Source organism: Somniosus microcephalus, chromosome 7 (assembly GCF_052327205.1).
Source record: "Somniosus microcephalus isolate GS21.2 chromosome 7, FLI_Smic_1.0, whole genome shotgun sequence".
NCBI lineage: Eukaryota > Metazoa > Chordata > Chondrichthyes > Squaliformes > Somniosidae > Somniosus > Somniosus microcephalus.
The window spans coordinates 36,375,217-36,396,287 of NC_140993.1; the positions used below are offsets into that span (position 1 = coordinate 36,375,217).

The window sequence follows — 21,071 nt, forward strand, 5'->3', positions numbered from 1 at the left end:
AGTGAAGGCAGTGTGGTTAGTTCTGGCATATAATGTCATTCATAATTTTAGGTTAAGCTACAGCAGAGTAAAAATAAATAGAATTTCACATTTCTTCAACTGACAGATGTTTCAAATGATCTTTCAAGTCCTTGGACTGCTTATGTTTCTGGTTTGCTTTGCATAACCACTATTTCCATGAGGCCCCACACTGAAAGCTGGTTGTTGAGGTGTTTTAAAAAAATTCTCATCCTTGTTTTCAAATCCCTCCATGACCTCCCTCCTCCCCATCTCTGTAACCTCCTCCAGCACTACTCCGAGATCACTGCGCTGCTCCAATTCATCGCTCCACCATTGGCGGCCGTGCCTTCAGCTGCTGAGACCCCAAGCTCCGAAATTCCCTCCCTAAGCCTCTCTACCACTCTCCTCCTTTAATTTGCTCCTTAAAACCTACCTCTTTGACCAAGCTTTTGGTCACCTGTCCTAATATCTCCTTATGTGGCTTGGTGTCAAATTTTGTCTGATAACATTCCTGTGAAACATCTTGGGATGTTTTTACTATGTTAAAGGCACTATATAAATGCAAGTTGTTTCCCAACATGAAAGGTGTCTAAGCTATGAAATAGGCAACAGTATGTGACGCACAAGTATTTGAAAAGGAAAGGTGAGGGGAAAAAAGCAAAGTGGAAATTAAGAAAATAGAAGCATTAGGTGAACCAAAACTTGAGACAAGTGGTGGGGTGGAAGTTTGAGTCCATGATCTCATATTTCTAATCTCAGGCACATCACAATGGGAAGCATTGACTGGGAGTCAGTTACTTTCAAGAAAAGAGGAAGAGGGAAAATCAGACAGGTCCATTCCTAGCCTTTTCTAGCCTATTTCATAGCGAATGGTTAAAGTCCCTTTAAGGACCACTCGGCAGAGTTTGTGTGGCGCATGTTCCATTCACTGGTACATGAAAATTGCGTCAGCATCTTACTTACGACCCCAATTTAAATACTGAAATAAGGCTGCCGCTTGTTTTTGGGCAGGAACATTTTGACGCCCACTCGAAAATTGAGTCGGGTGAACCTTGGCCATCCAATGGGTGAGAGATTTTTAAAAAATAATTTTGTCTGCCGACCGCCCCGATATCAAGTGTGAACGGGGCAGTAGGCAGACAAAAATAGCCCCAGAGAGTGAGTACTGCCAGGCTATTCATTCTTGGAGGGCGTCACAGTTGAGCACAATCCAGGATTCATCTGAAAACCACACAGCAGGAGTTCGAGTCCCAGCTGATCTTTTGCTTCCCTAGCCCACTGAGCTCAATTATAGTGTCCCCAACTGCTGGCCTGGCTGAGAGCAGCTTAATTAGCACAGACCTGCAATTGAATCTGGAAGCTTATGATCTTTAAGACTTAGTGCTAGACTGGGCATTGCCTTTGCCCACTAGATTAATTTGAAGGAACAAACTTGGATGAGCTGTATAGCATGGCATCTTATATAGTATGGTGAAATAGACTATTTTGCAGCTGTTAAGAAATGGCAAAACCTGTCTAAGTGATTCTTCAGGATAACATTTTCAAAACAAGAAACATTTACTGATATATTTTGTTCCCTGATGGTGCCTTTAAGTACACTCCACTCATTAGAACGCCATGGGAACCAAGCAGTTTTGTTTATTTTAAATGAAAGAACCACAGTCCATTTCCCATACAGCTGCACAAAATACAGCATGAAAATTTCAGCATTCAAGGTTTTGGCACACTTCTCACCGAGAGCCTTTAAAGGGTGGTTCAATGCCTTTATGTTTGTTCCCTTCCTCCACATTGCTTAAAAAAGCATAATTTTTTTAATTTGTCTTATAACTGAAACTAACTTCTGGTCATCGCTTTTGACTAGTGGCACAGCTGTGTTATGAAACATTGGACCATAGTTGTTTCCTGTTTGCTGATTTAGGTTTATATTGTTCAGCTTTATGAGAAAGGGTTGGGCTTCAGCATGTGATTTTTGTTCCGAAATGGTCCAAAAGCAAGTTTTTATACCTCCGTATCATGTCTAAACATCTAAAAGCACACATACATACATAGAAGCTCCAACACAGAACTGGGCCCTTTACCCCAACCACTCTGTGTCAGCATTTACCCTCCGACAAGCAGTGTCCTGATCATATTTACCCCTGTGTTTCCATATCATCTCATCCCTTTTTCCTTCATCCACCCATCCAATCTAACCTTGAATGTTGACATAGTTTCTGTCTCAACCACTAACCCTGGAAGTGAAATCCACAGCCTCATAACTCTACATCCTGCCCTCTGTTTTAAATCTCTTACATTTAATCAGGTCCTTCGTTGCAGACCCCTCAACTACTGAAAACAGATTGCTTCTATCTATCCTGTCCCATCCTTTCATAATTTTAAACACTTCTATCACACTGTCCTGTAATTTGTGTTGTTCGAACAGAAAAAAGCCCCAAATGTTCAAGTCTTTCTTCATACTTGTATTTCCTCATACTAGACAACATCCCAGTGAAGCCGCTTTGTATCCCTCTAAAGCCTCAATTTCCTTCTTATAGTGTGGCGCCCAATACGGCACACAGCACTATAACTGAAGTCTTATTATTTTAATATAGGCTCATCATTACCTCTTGGCTATTATATTCTATACCTCATGATAAAACCTAGAGTTCCATTCATTTTTAATGGCCTTATCAACCTGAGGTGCAGCCTTTAATGTCCTGTGAAAGGACAGGATATCCCCAAATCCTTTTGCTCTTCCATAGCATCAAGCCTACTTCCATTCAGGGTATAATTACTGCTATTTTATTTTAACCAAAATGATCACCTCACACTTACTGACATTGAATTCCAAGAATTAACCACATCTCCTATTTTGGTATCTTGTGCAAATTTCAAGGCCACTCCCTCTTGGTCTTTTCTACCTGTACTCGATCTTTGTACCTGTGCCCCTGGATATCTTTCTTCTTCCACCCCATTAAGAGCTGGAAACAGCCAAGAGATGAAGGACCAACAAATCTGTTTTATATTGATGAAATGAAATTGTTGTGGGAAGAATATTGGCCGGGACATGGGGAGAATTGCTGTCTTATCTTCACATAGGACCATGCATCTTGAAATCCATCTAAACTGGCAATCAGGATCTTCTGTTGAAGTCTATCCAAAGGACAGAACCTCTAACAGTTCAGCACTCCCTCAGTATTGCATCAGAATGTCAATCTAGATTATGGCCTTGAAGAAAAACAGCAAATGCTAAAGTATCCATCAGCATCTGAAAAGAGAAAAGGGTTAATGTTTTGGATGTAGACCCTTTGTTAGATGAAGGATCTGTACCCAAAATGTTAACCTGTTCTTCCTCTTTTCAGACGTATGTGTTGTTTATTTCTAGAACTTCTGCTTTCTCTTAAATTTCAGATCACTGGGCAGAACTACATGGTGTCATGTAAGGGTGGAGTTTGATACAATGTTTGTTCCCAGACTGCCTTTAATCAGCAGTTCAATATAATAACAAAGGGTGACTGAAAGACACCAATAACTGTTTAGATACCTCCCTTTATAATGTTGAGGAATGATGAAACCATTCAGTACTATATGCTTCCACTTTAATTAAGTAAATCATTAAAATAGTAGCACATGCAGCACATCAAAACGACCCAGTCCTTAAGGGGATAGACATAGAAACATAGAAGATAGGAGCAGGAGTAGGCCATTCGGCCCCTCGAGCCTGCTCCGCCATTCAATGAGATCATGGCTGATCATCCAAATTCAGTACCCTGTCCCTGCTTTCTCCCCATATCCCTTGATCCCTTTAGCCTTAAGAAATATATCCAACTCCTTCTTGAACATATTTAATGAATTGGCCTCAACTGCCTTGTGTGGTAGAGAATTCCACAGGTTCACCACTCTCTGGGTGAAGAAATTCCTCCTCATCTCTGTCCTAAATGGCTTACCCCTTATCCTTAGACTGTGACCCCTGGTTCTGGACTCCCCGGCCACTGGGAACATCCTTCCTGCATCTAGTCTGTCTAGTCCTGTTAGAACTTTATAAGTTTCAATGAGATCCCCTCTCATTCTTCTAAACTCCAGCGAGTATAAGCCCAATTGACCCAATCTCTCCTCATACGTCATTCCTGCCATCCCAGGTATCAGTCTGGTGAATCTTCGCTGCATTCCCTCCATGACAAGAACATCCTTCCTCAGATAAGACAACTAAAACTGCACACAATACTCAAGGTGTGGTCTCACCAAGGCCCTGTACAACTGCAGCAAGACATTCTTGTTCCTGTACTCAAACCCTCTTGCTATGAAGGCCAACAAACCATTTGCCTTCTTAACCGCTTGCTGCACCTGCATGCTTACCTTCAATGACTGGTGCACAAGGACACCCAGGTCTCGTTGCACTTCCCCTTCTCCCAATCTATTGCCGTTCAGATAATAATCTGCCTTCCTATTTTTGCCACCAAAGTGGATAACCTCGCATTTATCCACATTATACTGCATCTGCCCAATCACCCAACCTGTCCAAATCATACTGGAGTTTCTCGGCATCCTCCTCACAGCACACACGCCCACCCAGCTTTGTGTCGTCTGCAAACTTGGAGATATTACGTCTAGTTCCCTCGTCTAGATCATTAATATATATTGTGAATAGCTGGGGTCCTCGGACCGATCCCTGAGGTTCCCCACTAGTCACTGCCTACCACTTGGAAAAAGACCCATTTATTCCAACTCTTTGCATCTTGTCTGCCAACCAGTTCTCTATCCAAGTCAGTACCTTGTCCCCAATCCCATGTGCCTGAACTTTACACGCTAATCTCTTGTGCGGGACCTTATCGAAAGCCTTCTGAAAGTCCAAATACACCACATCCACTGGTTCTCCCTTATCTATTCTACCAGTTACATCCTCAAAAAATTCCAGTAGTCACGCACGATTTACCTTTTGTAAATCCATGTTGACTTTGTCCGATCCGGTCACTGTTTTCCAAGTGCTCTGCTATTACATCTTTTATAATGGACTCTAGCATTTTCCCCACTACCGATGTCAGGCTTACCGGTCTATAATTGCCCGTTTTCTCTCTACCACCTTTTTTGAATAGTGGGGTAACATTAGCTACCCTCCAATCCATGGGAACTGTTCCAAAGTCTATAGAATTTTGGAAGATGATCAGCAATGCATCTATTATTTCTAGGGCCACTTCCTTGAGTACCCTAAGATGTAGATTATCAGGCCCTGGGGATTTATCAGCCTTCAATCCAGTCAATTTCCCATTTCCCTACAAATACTGATTTCATTCAGTTCCTCCCTCTCATTAGACCCTATGTTCCCCGACATCTCTGGAAGGTTATTTGTGTCCTCCTTTGTGAAGACAGAACCAAAATATGTATTTAATTGGTGTGCCATTTCTTTGTTCCCCATGATAAATTCCCCTGATTCTGACTGCAAGGGACCTACGCTTAACTTCACCAATCTTTTTCTCTTCACATATCTATAGAAGCTTTTACCGTCAGTTTTTATGTTCCCTGCGAGCTTACTCTCATACTCTATTTCCCCCCTCTTAATTAATCCCTTTGTCCTCCTTTGCTGAATCCTAAACTGCTCCCAATCCTCAGGTTTACTGCTTTTTCTGGCCAATTTATATGTCCTCTCCTTGAATCTTACGCTATCCCTAATTTCCCTGGTTAGCCACGGTTGAGTCACCTTTTTTGTTTTTATTTTTATGCCAAACAGGGATGAACAAATTCTGTAGTTCATCCAGGCGATCTTTAAATGTTTGCCATTGCCTATCCACCGTCAACCCTTTGAGTAACATTCCCCAATCAATCCTACCCAACTCGCGCCTCATACCATCGCAATTTCCTTCATTTAAATTCAGGACCCTAGTCTCTGAGTCTACTACTTCACTCTCCATCTTAATGAAGATGGGATATCATTACAGAGTTAGTTTGCTGTAAATGAAATACATGGTTTTAAAAAAGTGAATCTCCCTGATGATTCATTGAGTAGATAATCCAGGATTAGGCTTGGCCTGGAGGTAAAATGGCTCTACAACTGTCAAGGTTCACAAATGAATAATGGCAACATATCAGAGGCCAACTGGTACCCATGAACCATATACCAGCAAGCAATCAGCACTTTCAGGAGAGGAGAAAATAACATTGACAAGAAAAAAAGGTAAGTTAATCTATCTATCTATCTATATATATATATAATAAAAGGATATGTCTCTCTGTCTGTCTCTCTGTCCGGCTATACAATCAAAAGTTATAGAGCGTACCTACACATATGTTATATCAAACGAAAGCTCATCATTAGGGGACTCTTGTAGGCGTATTTACTTTTTGGTCGGACAAAAATTGTTCGCACATTATACAAAAAACCTTCAAAATTCCACTCATTAGCATTGACTGACGTCAAGGTCGACCAATCCTGTGCCGTGATGATTGACCAATCCTACAGTTCAGTCACCTGATGGTTGACCAATCGGTGTGTGTGTGGGCGGGACTAACCACTCTCAGCTCAGGGATCTGGCAGCCATTGCCTCAAGCTAAAAACCCCATTGCCTCAACCTAAAAATATGCTCATCGAGGTTAGTATCTTATTTTTTTTGAAAAAGATTTACCAAAAATGTTTTATAAGTACTTTAACTTTCATCTTTGAAGGTATTAAAAGCTAGAAATGTTTAGGTTAACAACAGTGCAAAACTGGCCTAGGCTTCTCCAACTGCCGACAGCCCAAATCGAGTCCCAGGCTTCCGGCCCACACATCCACCAGGCCCAAAAAAGCCCTGGAAACTGCCGACAACCCAAATCCAGTCCCAGGCTCCCGGCCCACACATCGACCAGGCCCAAAAAAGCCCTCGCAATGCGGGGCTCCCCTGCTAGTAATTTATAGTACTATACATGGGCAGATAATATGAAGCCACATAAATACTGTGGCAACAAGAGCAGGTCAGAGGCTAGGTATTCTGTGGCGAGTTTCTCACCTCCTGACTCCCCAAAGCCTTTCCACCATCTACAAGGCACAAGTAAGGAGTGTGATGGAATACTCTCCACTTGCTTGGATGAGTGCAGCTCCAACAACATTCAAGAAGCTCGACACCATCCAGGACAAAGCAGCCCACTTGATTGGCACCCCAACCACCACCTTAAACATTCACTCCTTCCACCACCGGCGTACCGTGGCTGCAGCGTGTACCATCTACAAGATGCACTGCAGCAACTTGCCAAGGCTTCTTCGGCAGCACCTCCCAAACCCGCAATCTCTTCCACCGAGCAGGTCAAGGGCAGCTGGCGCATGGGAACACCACCATCTCCAAGTCACACACCATCCTGACTTAGAAGTATATCGCCGATCCTTCATCGTCGTTGGGTCAAAATCCTGGAACTCCCTTCCTAACAGCGCTGTGGGAGTACCTTCACCACACAGACTGCAGCGGTTCAAGAAGGCGGCTCACCACCACCTTCTCAAGGGCAATTAATGCTGGCTTTGCCAGCAACGCCCACATCCCATAAACAAATTTAAAAAAAGAGCTTCAACCCTTTCACCATGAGGTGCTGGCAAAAATCTGTCCATTTTTTCAGAAGCATATGAGATCCCTTTATTTTCCCTCCTTTTCACACCATAGAGGCTTTGTTAGGCTATTTGCTTCCAGCAACCAAAAGCACCTAGCTGCTTAACAACTCCCCATGGTTTAACTGGGAATTCACTGGAGTTGGAGATTGAAATCAATCTATTAATCTGTTGGCAGTGTCCATTAGCAGGCCAACGCAATACTGTCATTGTCCATTTCTGTAGAAACTGTTCTGAACACAGGCACTTAGTAACGATACATATAATTTAAAAATAGGCAAAGAGGTATTTTAATAAATTATATGGCAATCTGGAAGGGCAATTACGTGATTCAATTTTCTTCTTCCTGGTGCTCACCTACCTATTGTACAATTCGAGCATTTTCTGATTTCATTGAAAAACACATAGAATTGCAGTGGTTAGAAACCCGTCCGGTTCCCTACTACCAGAAGCTTTTATAAGGATTTACCTGTAATCTTGTAAAACAATCAGCTCCTACTCAAACTGTTGTCTCAAGTGAAAGATGCATATCATTATAATTTTTGACAGGATGGCTCAGGTGCAGGTTTTCATACAAATGCTAACCTTCACTCCTTCATTGTAACTGTCAATTGGACTGTTTAGGCTGGCAATGCTTCCTCCATGGCTAGGGGCACCAGGTCGAGGTGGCTTCTTTGGTGGTGCCGCATGCTCTATTGGGAAAAGAGTAAAATAGAACAAAACCCTTATTGCATTGATTGTTATGATACTGGTAGCCTGGAAATAGGACATCTCTGCAGGCTGCTGCAATATCAGGCTGCTCGGCCAGCCTCTGGGTCCGAAGGAGGTTATTTCTTGGGGTGGAATTGCAGCGGCCCAGGCTGGTTTTGTGGAGCCTGGAGGATCACTCCAGTCTAACTTACCTTTCAGGTCCTCTTTGACCCAGCCGACAGCTGATGCTAGCTGGAGAATGCATGGCACACACTCAGCACAAAAATGGCATTAAGGTCCTGTTGAGGTCATAAAGCCCTGAATTAAATATTTTAATCAGCTGGGTGTCCTCTTCAGGTGGCTGCTTGGGCTGGCTACTCAGAGGACCCCAGCAAAATGGCGAAGGCCACTGCGGCGATAAGATGTTACACACCATCTTCAGGTTGCTACCACCCAGTTTCCATCGGTTGGGAGGCCTGAAAATTCAGCCGTATAAAACTATGTGTTCTACAGATGGTCTCCCATTATTTCCTTATTTCACCCTCTCACATAACTCGCTGGACCAAAACAACAGAAAGTAAAGTTACTTGCACAGCCACTTTACAACCAGCTGTAAAGAAGTGCAATATAGACTTTGAGATTCCACCATCGTTCTTCCTTCTGTTCCTGCAGGGATGAACCGGATCTCAAGTAAGCTAGAGTCAACATGTGGCTTGAATGACAATACTGAAAGGAAAGTTTAAGATTTCTAGGTCTTTGGGAGCTGTTCAAAGTTCTCCACTGACAGACTTTGTTAAGATAGAAAGCTTGGCGTGTGGGGATCCTACAAATAGGCAGTTGGAGATTGGAGCACAAACTCACCAAGTCGCCTAGTAATCAACATACCCCTTTTAAGGAGTACAATTACTTTGGAAATGGTTCTGAACATTCTGAGTTTCTTCTGTTTGATACTGAATTCATCTTTAATTTTGAACATTTTCTCCACGATAGAGAAGCACTTGGGGTTAGTTACAGGAATGGCCATAAAACAGTATTACTTTACACCCAGTTAACCTTAGAACAGAGGTAGATGTCTAGCCTTATGAAACCTATGGTTTTAACTAACCAAAAGATGAAAAATAGGGCAATGGTGGCAAAAATGTCCATCATAAACATTTCTTTAAAAAACACTTATTTAAAATTAAAATCTCAAGAATACATATCATTGTAGATTTTGATTACAAAGGTGTATATTGAAATGTTCCGGTTTCTTGGCAGGGCTGTGCTTGCACAGCAATGCAGGTTCAGTGGTTGAGGCAATTTGCATGTTCTTGGTCCCTGGATTCAGTTGGGCCTGTGAGTGGCAGAGAGAGTCTTTCCCTCCTAGTAATCAGGCTGGACAGGGTCATTGTCCTTCAATGTTTGCATGAACCAACCCAAAGGTAATGGTGTATAGTTTAAAGGCCAAAGGTTTAGTTTGTAACCTCACTTTCCTTTTATATGTGCTATTTCTCTCCCAATACATATGCAAGTTAAAATCTCCCATTATCATCACATTTGTTTTCTTGCTTGTGGTGATTATTCTTGTTTTATAAGAAGCATTGTAATTGGTTGCCTGTTTTCCTGCCTTGAGATATATACTGTAAACTTATTGGTTAGTTGATTCCATGTGACCTGTGGGCAATCTACTCTTAATTTCATTGCTGTACATACAAACATTCCTCTATTAAGTATAAAGGTCAGGATGACTACAAAATACTCTCATCAGTGTTGCTCCCTTTCCCGTTATTCATTCTATCCAGTGTATCTGCTTGCTGATTACACTCATTTAAATCCCTCTTTTCTATCGCCATGATGGTACCCTTTCCTAAAACTGTTTTTACTCCACTTTCTTATATATTTACTTCCCAATTCTGACTGTAGCTGAGTGCCTGTAATTAGAATCATAGAATAGTACAGCACAGAAGGAGGCCATTTGACCCATTAAGTCTGTGGCTGTGCCAGCTTTTTCGAAGAGCAATCGAGTTAGTCCCACTCCCCCGCTCTTTCCCCATATCCCTGCAATTTTATCTCCTTCAAGTATTTATCCAATTCCCTTTTTAAAGCTACTATTGAATCTGTTTCCACCACCCTATCGGGCAGTGCATTCCAAATCCTAACCACTCGTTGAGTTAAAAAGTTTTTCTTCATGTCGCTTGTTTCTTTTTCCAATCACCTTAAATCTGTGCCCTCTGGTTATCGATCCTTCAGCCATTGGAAACAGTTTCTCTTTATTTATTCCAGCTAAACCTTACATGATTTTAAACCCCGTTAACAAATCTCCTTTTAGCCTTCTCTGCTCTAAGGTGAGCAACCCCCAACTTCTCTAGTCTATCCATGTAACTCCCTGATCCCTGGAACCATTCCAGTAAATCTCTTCTGTACCCTCTCCAAAGCCTTCACGTCCCTCCTAAAGTGTGGTACCCAGAATTGGACACAATACTCCAGCTGGAGCTGAACTAACATTTTATACAGGTTTATCATAAACTTCCTGGCTTTTGTACTCCATGCTTCTAAAGCCCAGGATCCTGTAAGATTTATTAACCTGTCCTGCCACCTTCAAAGATTTGTGCACAAACACCCCCCTCTGTTCTTGCACACCCTTTAAAATTGTACTATTTAGCTTTTATTGTTTCTCCTCATTCTTCCTACCAAAATGTATCATCTCACACTTTTCTGCATTGAATTTCATCTGCTATGTTTCCACCCATTCAATCAGCCTGTCTATGTCCTGTTGAAGTCTCTTACTATCTTCCTTACTGTTCACTACACTTCCAAATTTCGTGTCATCTGCAAATTTTAAAATTGTGCCATGTACCCCTATTGCTACTACATTATACTGTACCTTTCCAGCTGGATTTGTGTTTGTAATACTCCCATCATTGGTATGAAGACAGTTTGTGTGTCTGACTGCTTTCCGTGTCTCAGTTCTCCCGTATGTGCTTAACTTCTGTCAAACCTCCCACCTCGACTACCCTAACTTGGTCCTTCCTCCCTCCGATGCTACCGACGTAAAATAATTAATTTGCCTCTCCTTCCTCGTTTAAACTGCTTAATTTACCCTGTCTGCAAGGACATTGGTACCAATTTAGGCTAGTGGAAGCCCATGTCATCTGAACAGTTTTCTCCTGCCTCAGAACTTATCCCTGCAAATCTTAAACTCTCCTTTGCATATTGTCACTCAAGCCACGTGTTTGTCGTAGCTAATTGTCTCCTTTACTGGCACTGGAAGTAATCCTGCTACTTCCTACGTTAATCGCAACATCCGACTGTTTTCTTTCACTTTAGGAGTTTTTCTATCTATTACATCAAGTCTCTTACTCTGACACACCATTCGGGACTCCTTGCTGCGGCTACAAATCAGGCTGCTTATATATTTTTTTTAATCACAGTTACTACTGAAGATTATCTATGCGTTTGCTCTTTGTGTGCTGCATCAAAAGGCTGAATGGGGCAAGTATATATTCACGAAACACCATTCACGCCATAGTGATGCTACCACGAGTTTTACATTGTTTCTCTGGCAGCAGCACAAACGAAGGATCTGAAATTGGCCATTAAAATTTCACGCTAAAATCTATCCCCATTTATTGAGCAAAGAAAACTATGAACTTTGTAGTGAAGGTATACTTCAATTCTTACCTTGTTTACCTACAGGTTGATAGATGTGTTGATTGCCAGTCTAAAGAAAAAGAAATAGTATGAAAATACAAGCTCTGTCATAACCCAGTCTACAAATTTGATTGGCTGCAACTTTAGAATGCGATGTAATTTTTGATGTTCGTTTTCTATTGAAGCTCTTGAAAAGCGAGATGGAAAGTTCTCTCGAGGCAGCAGAAAGCCCAGATACTTTTTTCATTGTTTTTTTTTTCCCCTCTGTTTTGGGTTGCCTACTTGCTTTCCATCTTTGCCACTCTAACCATGTAAGTAGTGGATGCCAGAGAATGCTACAATTGGAACCACTTTGTCTCCACTTGGTGCCCCCCCCCTAGAATACTCCAGGCAACATTTCAGGAATCTTTAAGCCAAGATCCCATCATTTTCCTGATGTATTGACCTGAAATGCTCCACCACTACGGACGTCCAGATGACCTGTTCAAGTTTCTTTAAACTATTTTCTGAATTCTGCAAAATCATAAGTTTAACACTATAGAATACAATAAAAATAGTATGTGCACGTAAATTAAAAAGTAAGTGTCAAAAATTTGGAAACCGTGCGTAAAATGCTAATGCACAACACTCTCTGGTAACTGGCAAAATCAAATTACTGGAGAAGTTGGTTTTACAAGACTGATTTGATTGTTCCAGTCAAAACTCAGGACAAACTTCAGTTTAATTCACTTAGTGCACATGCCAACTTCAAGCAAAGCTCGTAAGTCATACCCTCAATGAAAACAGGTCACACCTTTCACACTATGGATCAGGGCAAGAAAGTCTACTTGTGCCAGTTAGTACACTACATAAACTTACTGGATCCAGGAGACCTCCATCATCCCGCTCAACATTGTTTCTCATGGACCTTGGATCGGGTTTCTGAAAAGGGAATTAAGAAAAAGGCAGGAATTAAAATATTCAGATAAACTTATCCCTTTTTTTCCCCCTGCTGCACAGATTGCAGTGAAATCAGTTTAGTAAAATCTAAATGTAAACAATTCAAACTCAAAGTGGTTACTTTACCAATTTTCCAACACATGACCTGAAAACCTCCATTAATATAATATTTGTCTGGGAGCGACAGCAGCCTTTTTTCCCCTCGCAGCAGAAATTACACACACAGGATGAGAATAACATGCATTAATTCCTGTTTCCTGTCAGAGGAAGGCTTACATGTACTTGGCTACAGAAATACAGCAAAAGCATTCAATTACAACTTAGAGACACTGGACTAAGACTGTTTAAAATTAAACTGACAATTTGTGTTTAATACTAAACAGGCTCTTGTTTACTTAGGATGATGATGGTGCTTCACTTCATTAGTGCGGGAATGGTAAAGATTAAAACGCAGTGAAAGAAACAGGGACATTTCCAAACTCTAACTTGTGAACCCTTTTTGTAGTTCTGACATCGTCTGTAATCAATCTGTCCCATGCCTCATCCCCATGGGAATTTCATGTTTGTGATTTATTTATTATTTGCGTCTTCTTTAAACTCATACTTTAAATATTTGGTTTGTAACGAATGTCTTTATTTGGATCAACCGTTTTCCCTCTCTAACCCAAATATGCTGATATGAATACAGTTTTAAGAGGGATATAAACTATGTACTTAAAAACAATTTTAAGCAGAAGAAGTCTTTATTCTTGCAACAGCTTGGTCAACAGTGCATTGAGATTTGCTATAGATTGATAGTTATATTTTTTAAGCCACTTAATCCCAGTTTACACTCCTAACCTTATAACAGTACTGAAGCACTGAATCAGAGACCATCCCTCTAAAGAAAGACTTGCATTTATATAGCGCCTTTCACGACCACTGGACTTCCCGAAGGGCTTTACAGCCAATGAAGTACTTTTTGAAATGTAGTTGTTATAAATCTCATCATCATAAAGAAACTACTCATGAAATAACGCTGGCCGGCCAGCTGGTGGCGCCGTCCAAGGAGTATAAATACTTGGGCGTGGGCCCAGCTTTCCAGGGACATTTTGTAAGACAGGAACTAGTGAAGTACAACTAGACCGCCATGTTCTGAAACAAGTTGATTAAAGCCTTGCTTTATACTCAAACCAAGTGCGTAGTGAGTTTTATTACATCAGTAGTCACTGTTGCAATGTAGGAAACAATGGAGGAGAAATTCAACTTGTTCGCCTGAAGACGTCACTCTGAAGCCTGATCAAAATTGGGCCTTGGGCCTCATTTGAATTAAACAGGTGAGCTGCAGATGCCATTCGGGTGCCTTGATGCAGCTTCTCGGTTGGTGCGTGACCAATTCTGGTCGGCTCCACCCCGAGTAGGTCCCGGGGAAGGGGGAATGGGGGTGCGGGGAAAGAGAGTGGAGGCGAAGTGAAGGCCCCGTAGTATGTTTGTGCAGCCAGGGGAAGCACTCCTGCTCCTCTGGGCTCCACAGAAATGAAACTATTAAAATGTTTTCGGCACTTTTTTTTTTTTTTTGAGCGGCTCCAGCGATCTCTCTAAGTAGCACTGAAGACGTGCTAAAGACCGAAGACGTGGAACAACTGGGCGGAGCATGCACGGTGCAAGCTCCGCCCCATTTGCAGACCAATTTCAACTGGTGTTCTAGAACCGGCTTTATATTCCTGATTCGCATATGTAAGGCACCTAATGCTCGTTACAGGCGAGCGTCTTGCACACCAACAAGTCGCTGGCTTTCAATTTGGCTATCCGGAGATCAGGCGCAGGAGATCGTACTTGTTTATACTCCCACAAAATGAGCATAATGATGTTAAATTCCTACCCCCTAAACTTCTGTGAGGATGGAGACATAATTCAATTGTTTTACTGAGGATAGGAGTTAAGGTACTTTAAGAAAAAAAAGGGTAATTTTTTCCATATTGTTCACAATTATGCTCCTTGAATCTGTATGAAGATGACTGTGTAAAGCTTCTTTTACATTGAATTTTTGGAGCCTGTGTGACATCCTCTTGGTTGCTGATCCAAACCAAAAGTGCATTATAAAGCAGGAAACAGGAATGTCTGACTGTATGGAGATGGGTTTGCAGGAGTAAAGTTGCATATGGGCTACAGTATAAAAGGTGATAACCCTGCCAAAAAATGTAATTCTTTAAGTGAAGCAAACTCATTCACCTTTCTAAATGACACACTAGTTGGCTCTTTTAATTCATTAAACTGCATTAGCTGCCACTATTATGCAGTACTAAGGGAGGGCTGAATTGTCAGAGGCTGTCGTTTAGATGAGATCTTCAACCAAGGCCCTGTCCACCCATTTAGGTGGATTTAAAGAATGCTTGATACTATTTGGAGAGAAGCAGGGAGTTCTCCAAGTGCCATTCGTTCCTCAATCAATGTCACAAAAACAGTTAAACTGATCATTCATCTCATTTGCTTTTGGTGGAACCTTAATACAGAAACATAGAAGATAGGAGCAGGAGTAGGCCATTCAGCCCCTCGAGCCTGCTCCGCCATTCAATGAGATCATGGCTGATCATCCAAATTCAGTACCCTGTTCCTGCCTTCTCCCCATATCCCTTGATCCCTTTAGCCTTAAGAAATATATCTAACTCCTTCTTGAATATATTTAATGAATTGGCCTCAACTGCCTTCTGTGGTAGAGAATTCCACAGGTTCACCACTCTCTGGGTGAAGAAATTCCTCCTCATCTCTGTCCTAAATGGCTTACCCCTTATCCTTAGACTGTGACCCCTGGTTCTGGACTCCCCCTCCATCGGGAACATCATTCCTGCATCTAGTCCGTCTAGTCCTGTTAGAATTTTATAAGTTTCAATGAGATCCCCTCTCATTCTTCTAAACTCCAGCGAGTATAAGCCCAATCGACCCAATCTCTCCTCATACGTCATTCCTGCCATCCCAGGTATCAGTCTGGTGAATCTTCGCTGCACTCCCTCCATGGCAAGAACATCCTTCCTCAGATAAGGCGACCAAAACTGCCCACAATACTCAAGGTGTGGTCTCACCAAGGCCCTGTACAACTGCAGCAAGACATCCTTGTTCCTGTACTCGAACCCTCTCGCTACGAAGGCCAACATACCATTTGCCTTCTTAACAGCCTGCTGCACCTGCATGTTTACCTTCAGCGACTGGTGCACAAGGACACCCAGGTCTCGTTGCACGTCCCCCTTCTCCCAATCTATTGCCATTCAGATAATAATCTGCCTTCCTGTTTTTGCCACCAAAGTGGATAACCTCGCATTTATCCACATTATACTGCATCTGCCCAATCACCCAACCTGTCCAAATCATACTGGAATTTCTCGGCATCCTCCTCACAGTACACATGCCCACTCAGCTTTGTGTCGTCTGCAAACTTGGAGACAGTACATCTAGTTCCCTCATCTAGATCATTAATATATATTGTGAATAGCTGGGGTCCTAGGACCAATCCCTGCGGTACTCTACTAGTCACTGCCTGCCATTCGGAAAAAGACCCGTTTATCCCAACTCTTTGCTTCCTGTCTGCCAACCAGTTCTCTATCCAAGTCAGTACCTTGCCCCCAATCCCATGTGCCTTAACTTTACATGCTGATCTCTTATGCGGGACCTTATCGAAAGCCTTCTGCAAGTCCAAATACACCACATCCACTGATTCTCCCTTATCTATTTTACCAGTTACATCCTCAAAAAATTCCAGTAGATTAGTCAAGCACAATTTACCTTTTGTAAATCCATGTTGACTTTGTCCGATCCTGTCACTGTTTTCCAAGTGCTCTGCTATTACATCTTTTATAATGGACTCTAGCATTTTCTCCACTACCGATGTCAGGCTTACCGGTCTATAATTCCCCGTTTTCTCTCCACCACCTTTTTTGAATAGTGGGGTAACATTAGCTACCCTCCAATCCATGGGAACTGTTCCAGAGTCTATAGAATTTTGGAAGATGACCAGCAATGCATCTACTATTTCTAGGGCCACTTCCTTGAGTACCCTAGGATGTAGATTATCAGGCCCTGGGGAATTATTGGCCTTCAATCCCGTCAATTTCCCTAACACCATTTCCCTGCAAATACTGATTTCTTTCAGTTCCTCCCTCTCATTAGACCCTATGTTCCCCAACATCTCTGGGAGGCTATTTGTGTCCTCCTTTGTGAAGACAGAACCAAAGTATGTATTTAATTGGTCTGCCATTTCTTTGTTCCCCATGATAAATTCCCCTGATTCTGACTGCAAGGGACCTACGCTTGACTTCACCAATCTTTTTCTCTTCACATATCTATAGAAGCTTTTACAGTCAGTTTTTATGCTCCCTGCAAGCTTACTCTCATACTCTATTTTCCCCCTCTTAATTAATCCCTTTGTCCTCCTTTGCTGAATCCTAAACTGCTCCCAATCCTCAGGTTTGCTGCCTTTTCTGGCCAATTTATATGTCCTCTCCTTGGATCTTATGCTATCCCTAATTTCCCTCGTTAGCCACGGTTGATTCCCCTTTCTTGTTTTATTTTTATGCCAAACAGGGATGAACAAATTCTGTAGTTCATCCATGCGATCTTTAAATGTTTGCCATTGCCTATACACCGTCAACCCTTTGAGTAACATTCCCCCATTAATCCTACCCAACTCGCGCCTCATACCATCGTAGTTTCCTTTATTTAAATTCAGGACCCTAGTCTCTGAGTCAAATAGAATTCTTCATTAAGGTGAAGAGTGAAGTATCATATTATGATCGCTACGCCCCAAGGGGCCTCGCACAACAAGATTGTTAATTATTCCTTTCTCATTACATAATACCCAGTCTAAGATGGCCTGATCTCTAGTTGGTTCCTCGACATATTGGTCTAGGAAACCATCCTGTATACACTCCAGGAATTCCTCCTCCACAGTATTGTTACTAATTTGGTTAGCCCAATCTATATGTAGAATAAAGTCACCCATGATAACTGCTGTGCCCTTATTGCACGCGTCTCTAATTTCCCGTTTAATGCCATCCCCAACCTCCGCATTACTGTTTGGAGGCCTATATACCACTCCCACTAACGTTTTCTGTCCCTTGGTATTTCTCAGCTCTACCCATACAGATTCTACATCAGAGCGAATATCCTTCCTTACAATTGTGTTAATCTCCTCTTTAACCAGCAATGCTACCACACCTCCTTTTCCTTTTTGCCTGTCTTTCCTGAATATTAAGTACCCCTGGATGATGAGTTCCCAGCCCTGGTCACCCTGGAGCCATGTTTCCGTAATCCCAATCGTATCATATCCATTTATATCTATTTGTGCAGCTAATTCATCCACCTTATTACGAATGCTCCGCTCATTAAGACACAAAGCCTTCAGCCTGAGAATATAAAGAGCGAGGCCCGAGAGCGGAGGCAGTGGACCTACGAGGGAGCGGGAGCAAGAGCCCCAGAATATAAAGAGCGAGGCCCGAGAGCGGAGGCAGTGGACCTGCGAGGGAGCGGGAGCGAGAGCCTGAGAATATAAAGAGCGAGGCCCGAGAGGGGAGGCAGCGGACCTGCGAGGGAGCGGGAGCGAGAGCCTGAGAATATAAAGAGCGAGGCCCGAGAGCAGAGGCAGCGGACCTGCGAGGGAGCGGGAGCGAGAGCCTGAGAATATAAAGAGCGAGGCCCGAGAGGGGAGGCAGCGGACCTGCGAGGGAGCGGGAGCGAGAGCCTGAGAATATAAAGAGCGAGGCCCGATAGGCTTACCAATCTCAGAGCTCCGAGAGTGGGAGAGAGAAGTAAAAAGTAATCGAAGTGTGACGTCACCAGAAGCAGGTAAGTGATTGGTTGGTGAGTATTTCTCTCTTTCTCGTTTTTTCCAAACTTAAATTTTGTGGTTTATAGTTTCTCGGGTCTTTGTTGTGTTGCGGGGACTGCTGTTAAACAAGTGCCCTTGAGTATATCATTTAATTGTAGTGTAATTGGTGGGATTGATTTGATTTAATTTAATTTGAATTAATTAAAGGGTAAGTCATGGCAGCACAGCTCGGCACCGTGATATGCTCCTCCTGCACTATGTGGGAAATCAGGGACACTTCCTGTGTCCCTGACGACCATGTGTGCTGGAAGTGTATTCAGCTGCAGCTACTGGCAGACCGCATTGCGACGCTGGAGCTGCGAATGGATGCATACTCGAACATTCGCGATGCTGTGAACGTCGTGGCTAGCACGTTTAGGGAGTTGGTCACACCGCAGGTAAAGGCTGCACAGGCAGGAAGAGAATGGGTGACCACCAGGCAGAGTAGTAGGCGCAGGCAGGTAGTGCAGGGGTCCCCTGTGACCATCCCCCTCTCAAACAGATATACCGCTTTGGATATTGGTGAGGGAGATGGCTTATCAGAGAAAGGCAGCAGCAGCCAACTTCCTGGCACCGTGGGTGGTTCTGCTGCACAGGACGGGAGGAAAAAGAGTGGGAGAACTATAGTGATCGGGGATTCTATTGTAAGGGGAATAGATAGGCATTTCTGCGGCCACAAACAAGACTCCAGGATGGTATGTTGCCTCCCTGGTGCAAGGGTCAAAGATGTCTCGGGGCGGCTGCAGGACATTCTGGAGGGGGAGGGTGAAGAACCAGTTGTTGTAGTGCATATAGGTACAAAATGGGTTAAGGTCCTAAAAGCTGAATATAGGGAGTTAAGAGGTAAATTAAAAAATAGGACCTCAAAGTAGTAATCTCAGGATTGCTACCAGTGCCACGTGCTGGTCAGAGTAGGAATAGAAGGATATTTCAGATGAATACGTGGCTAGAGGAATGGTGCAAGGGGGAGGGATTCAAATTCCTTGTACATTGGAACCGGTTCTGGGGGAGGTGGGACCAGTACAAAACGGACGGTTTGCACCTGGGCAGGACTGGGACCGATGTCCTAGGGGGAGTGTTTGCTAGTGCTGTGGGGGAGGGTTTAAACTAAAATGGCAGGGGGTTGGGAACCTGTGCAGGGAGACAGAGGAAAGGGAAACAAGGATAGAAGCAAAAGACAGGAAGGAGAAAAGCAAAAGTGGCAGTCAGAGTAATCAAGGGTTTAAATCAAACATGGCCACAGTAAATAATAATTCTAAAAAGGTCTAAGAGTGTTAAAAAATGTCCACAAATATCCTGCTGTGTTTGCCTACATAACAACAGTTCTAAAATAATTAAATATTGCTATCGGGGGGAGGAGTATGAAATATTCGATGAAATAAACATAGTGAGAGAGGAAGTATTAAGGAGTTTAACAGCTTTAAAAGTGGATAAATCTCCAGGCTCGGATTAAATGTATCCCAGGCTGTTAAGCGAAGCAAAAGAGGAAATAGCAGAGGCTCTGACCATCATTTTTCAATCCTCTCTGGCTTCAGGTGTGGTGCCGGAGGACTGCTAATGTGGTACCCTTGTTTAAAAAGGGAGGAAAGGATAGACCAAGTAGTTACAGGCCAATCAGCCTAACCTCGGTGGTGGGAAAATTATTGGAAAGAATTCTGAAGGACAGGATAAATCTTCATTTAGAAAGACACGGATTAATCAAGGACAGTCAGCATGGATTTGTTAAGGGAAGGTCGTGTCTGACAAACTTGATTGAATTTTTAAAGAGGTAACAAGGAGGGTAGATGAGGGTAGTGCGTTTGATGTAGTGTACATGGACTTTAGCAAGGCGTCTGATAAGGTTCCACATGGCAGACTGGTCACAAAGTTAAAAGCCCATGGGATCCAGGGCAAAGTGTCAAGTTGGATTCAAAACTGGCTCGGAGACAGGAAGCAGAGGGTAATGGTTGATGGGTGTTTTTGTGACTGGAAGGCTGTTTCCAGAAGGGTTCCGCAGGGCTCAGTACTAGGTCCCTTGCTTTTTGTGGTATATATCAATGATCTACACTTGAGTATAGGGGGTATGATTAAGAAGTTTGCAGATGATACTAAAATCGGCTATGTGGTTGATACTGAAGAAGGAAGCTGTAGACTGCAGGAAGATATCAATAAATTGGTCAGGTGGGCAGAACAGTGGCAAATGGAATTCAATCCAGAGAAGTGTGAGGTAATGCATTTGGGGAGGGCTAACAATGAAAGGGAATACATATTAAATGGTAGGACACTGAGTAGTGTAGAGGAACAAAGGGACCTTGGAGTGCATGTCCACTGATCCCTGAAGATAGGCGGCCAGGTAGATAAGGTGGTTAAGAAGGCATACGGAATGTTTGCCTTTAATAGCCGTGGCATAGAATACAAGAGCAGGGGGGTTATGCTTCAACTGTATAAAAC

The 21,071-nt window shown here is 42.8% G+C and overlaps 1 protein-coding gene across 17 annotated transcripts in view; it reads right to left on the bottom strand.

Moving 5' to 3' along the window:
- LOC147114610 (focal adhesion kinase 1) overlaps window positions 1-21,071 on the bottom strand; it is a 630,568-nt gene that overhangs the window by 20,471 nt on the left and 589,026 nt on the right. For all 17 annotated transcript variants that reach the window (XM_085992416.1, XM_085992424.1, XM_085992409.1 and 14 more), the window contains 3 exons: window positions 12,725-12,787; window positions 11,897-11,936; window positions 8,132-8,238 (listed from right to left, as the gene is read on the bottom strand). In XM_085992416.1, coding sequence (XP_085848542.1) covers window positions 8,132-8,238; window positions 11,897-11,936; window positions 12,725-12,787 — 210 coding nt within the window. The remainder of the gene's footprint in view (window positions 1-8,131; window positions 8,239-11,896; window positions 11,937-12,724; window positions 12,788-21,071) is intronic.